The sequence below is a fragment of the Pygoscelis adeliae genome, unplaced genomic scaffold (assembly GCF_000699105.1).
Source record: "Pygoscelis adeliae isolate BGI_AS28 unplaced genomic scaffold, ASM69910v1 Scaffold289, whole genome shotgun sequence".
Lineage (NCBI taxonomy): Eukaryota > Metazoa > Chordata > Aves > Sphenisciformes > Spheniscidae > Pygoscelis > Pygoscelis adeliae.
In genome coordinates this window covers 1,254,208-1,257,231 of record NW_008825499.1, presented here as the reverse complement: position 1 = coordinate 1,257,231, position 3,024 = coordinate 1,254,208, and the positions used below count along the sequence as shown (strand labels likewise).

Sequence of the window (3,024 nt, the reverse complement as noted above, 5' to 3'; positions counted from 1 at the left end):
TGTCTGTGTACATGGTCATGGCAAGGGGGGAGCTGGCTGGCTGGCTGAGCCATAGAGCTGAAGAGCTAAAGGTTTTAAAGCAAGGAGTATGTGGAACTGGTGCAAGAAAAGCAAGAAGGAAGATGAAGGTCTCTCTTTCTTGGCACAAAGCGGGATTTAACCATGCCCAGCATCACCTACCTTTGAAGCAGATGGGGGCTGTATGCCCAAGAGTGGCACCCATTCCCACGGCAGTACAGGACTTGTCAGGTCTCAGTGCTCTGCTGAGGGAGATGGGGCTCATCACTCACACGGCAGCTGGTCACAACAAATGGAGCAGTGACAGTCCTTCCCATGATCAATTTACATGCCTAGGGCTGGCACTGGACTGCAGCAAGAATGACTTGGTGGAGCCCTAAGCAGTGATATACGTGGCCTGGTGCCATGTGTGTGTCAGGTGGAGCTGCAGCAGCAAGAAACATCAAAGAGGGGCATTAGACACCACCTTTGAAAGCTGTTGTCTCCCATTGGTTGTGGACTTTGTTGCTGCTGCCAGTCAGCTATGAATGAGGAGGAGGCTGAAGTCATAGCCTGACTTTTTCCCATCCTCAACCCTGCAGTGAGAGGTATTTCCAAGTCTCTGCCCAGTGACTAAGCCTCAGCTCCTTGACAGCCTCAGCTGTAGTTCAACACCTGCCCGCCTCCAGAGGGAGTATATAGTGGTCCTGACACACTGGCTCCATGTCTGGTGGTGTGCTGAAAGGCTGATCTGGACACCCTGTGAGCCAAGGCCAGTTAACCAAATGCCTGGGCCAGAGGAAGCTGGCAGTAGCTTTCTCTGCTTCCCCACTGGGGAAGCGGGGCTTGTCTGCAGCACTAGGTAGGTGCCATGACTGCATGTTGGCTTCTCCCCACAGCCAGATTGAAGGTGTGATTTTAATGATTCTGCTACAAGCCCTCACCGTGCGTGTTTCTGAGGATCCATCCTCCACCTGCGCCCTTGACCAGGATGGAGCCCTGGACTGGACAAGTAAGTGTAATCTTGGGAAATGATGCTGAACACTTGGTTGCACCCCACGTACCCCCACTCTCCTCCAGGTCTCACTGTGAGGGAGCCTGCAAGACTGATTCCTATTGTAGCGTACCTCTTAGCCTTTCCCAACCTGATGGTGCACTCCTTGCTGCTCCTGCTAAACCAGGCCTGCAGGATTGAAATGGGAAGACCTCTCAGGTGCCATGAATGCTGCTGCTGGCTCTGGGTTAAAATTTCTTTTATGGCCACCCTGCAGAGACCTGAGCTTCACCAAACTGGAAAGCACCTGTTCTGGGCGGAAGACACTGTCCGTGTAGCACAGCCTGTGCTGCTTTGCAGTGTGGGAGGCCAAGACTGCAAATGCATTCACTGAAAGCTACTTCCCTTGCTTCCGCACACACAGCTGCCTGGTTTTGTAACATGCCAGTACAGCTGTGTTCTGACTTATTCCACATTTCCCTTCCTTTCCTAGCTGGTCAGGAGAAGAGACAGCAACTGAGATGAACAGGAGCACAAATGTGTTTTCACTGCAGGCTAAACCCTGGTCTTGATCTCTCAGCTGGTTCCTATTTATGCGATACTGACACCAAATCCTGGGGACACACTGTAAAAGAAAGGCTGGCAAGCACCTTTTAAATATATCCTACCTGGCTGAGCAGAAACTCCCTAGAACAAGCTCCACTAGCTGGCAGGGAACAAGACTTCACAATAACTGACCCCAAAAAGCAATCTGACTGCTTCATGTCTGAAAGCCTGGAACTCTCCATCTCACCAGATCAGAGCTGGATCTCATGATTAGGTACCTATTCCTACTCATTTTGTGGTCTGATACATGCAAGGACATCTGTGGAGAAAGGCATGGAGGTGTTTATTTGAGACACTGCTGGAATGAGAATGTAACTACTTCCAGGCCTCATTGCATAGCCTTTTAGATTTACTTTTTTTTTTCTTCAGAAAAGGTTCTTTCAACACAAATTTTTCTTTGATTAAAGTTTATACTTAGTGAACCTTTCCTACACATCCCTCTCAGATGATATAACAGGAAGCACTACCTGTGTGGACCTGTTCTCTTATGAAGCTCAAGTGTTTTGATTCATGCTTTCTTGTAATTTTCTTCACCACCCCCCAACACACAAATGTGTACACATACACAGAAACACACACTCCCACAAACACACTGTGTGCACCAGTGTAAGACCTCCAACCTCTGGGGTCATGCAGGACAAGAGTCCTGGAAACCTTCCACATTTCACCCAAATCCTCTTCACATGCCAGTGTTATGTGAGACAAGGTTTGGCTGTTACCAAACTGACATTGCCCCACTGTGAGCTGCACACTGTCCTCTGGGTAGTCCTTGGGAGGAGATCACCCAGGCTGTGCAGTTGCTGGGGGACTGACCTCTAGACTTCTGCACCCGCGGGGAGTTGTGAATTTGCCGTCTAAAAGTGTATCTTCCTTGCAGCTCCAGTACTGGTGCTGGCTGGCCTCTGCAGTGCTATGGCTTGTTTCTACGTCATCTTCTTCCACACTGACTACAAGCGGCTCCATGCTGAGACAAACAGTGGTGATTTGGTCAAGGCAGAAGATACAGCAACAGCAGATGTTCCTGAAGCCTAACCAGGCCAAAGAGGGGATGCCAAGGGCCCAGTAAGGGAAGGACTCAGGCCTGCGGGCAGGGACCATGACTGCATACGCTCACAGCTGGCACACTGGGATATCCGGGTCCTGTTGCACAATAAGCAAGGGCTAGAGCAGAGTCACTGCGGCACCTTTGCTGTGTTTCCCTCAATCTTGTATTTATTTCTTAGTCCGGGCTGTAAGAAAGGCTGCGCTGCCAGAAAGGTCAAAGTGGGACTGGACAACTATGCAGGTAACAGGGATTTTTAGCTGACTTGATTCAAGCTAAAGAAAGTTGCAGAGGAGAGGAGCATCATATTTCAGCCATTTTTTCATTTTCATGTACTTGGATCAGGGGTGAAGCTTTCAGAGGGGTGGAAGCTGTGCCTATCACA

The 3,024-nt window shown here is 49.8% G+C and overlaps 1 protein-coding gene across 1 annotated transcript in view; it reads left to right on the top strand.

Moving 5' to 3' along the window:
• Positions 1–2,629, top strand: part of MFSD7 (major facilitator superfamily domain containing 7) — a 13,877-nt gene extending 11,248 nt beyond the window's left edge. The window contains exons 9-10 of the mRNA XM_009331532.1: positions 897–1,009; positions 2,475–2,629. Coding sequence (XP_009329807.1) covers positions 897–1,009; positions 2,475–2,629 — 268 coding nt within the window. The remainder of the gene's footprint in view (positions 1–896; positions 1,010–2,474) is intronic.
• The last annotated feature ends 395 nt before the right edge of the window (positions 2,630–3,024 follow it).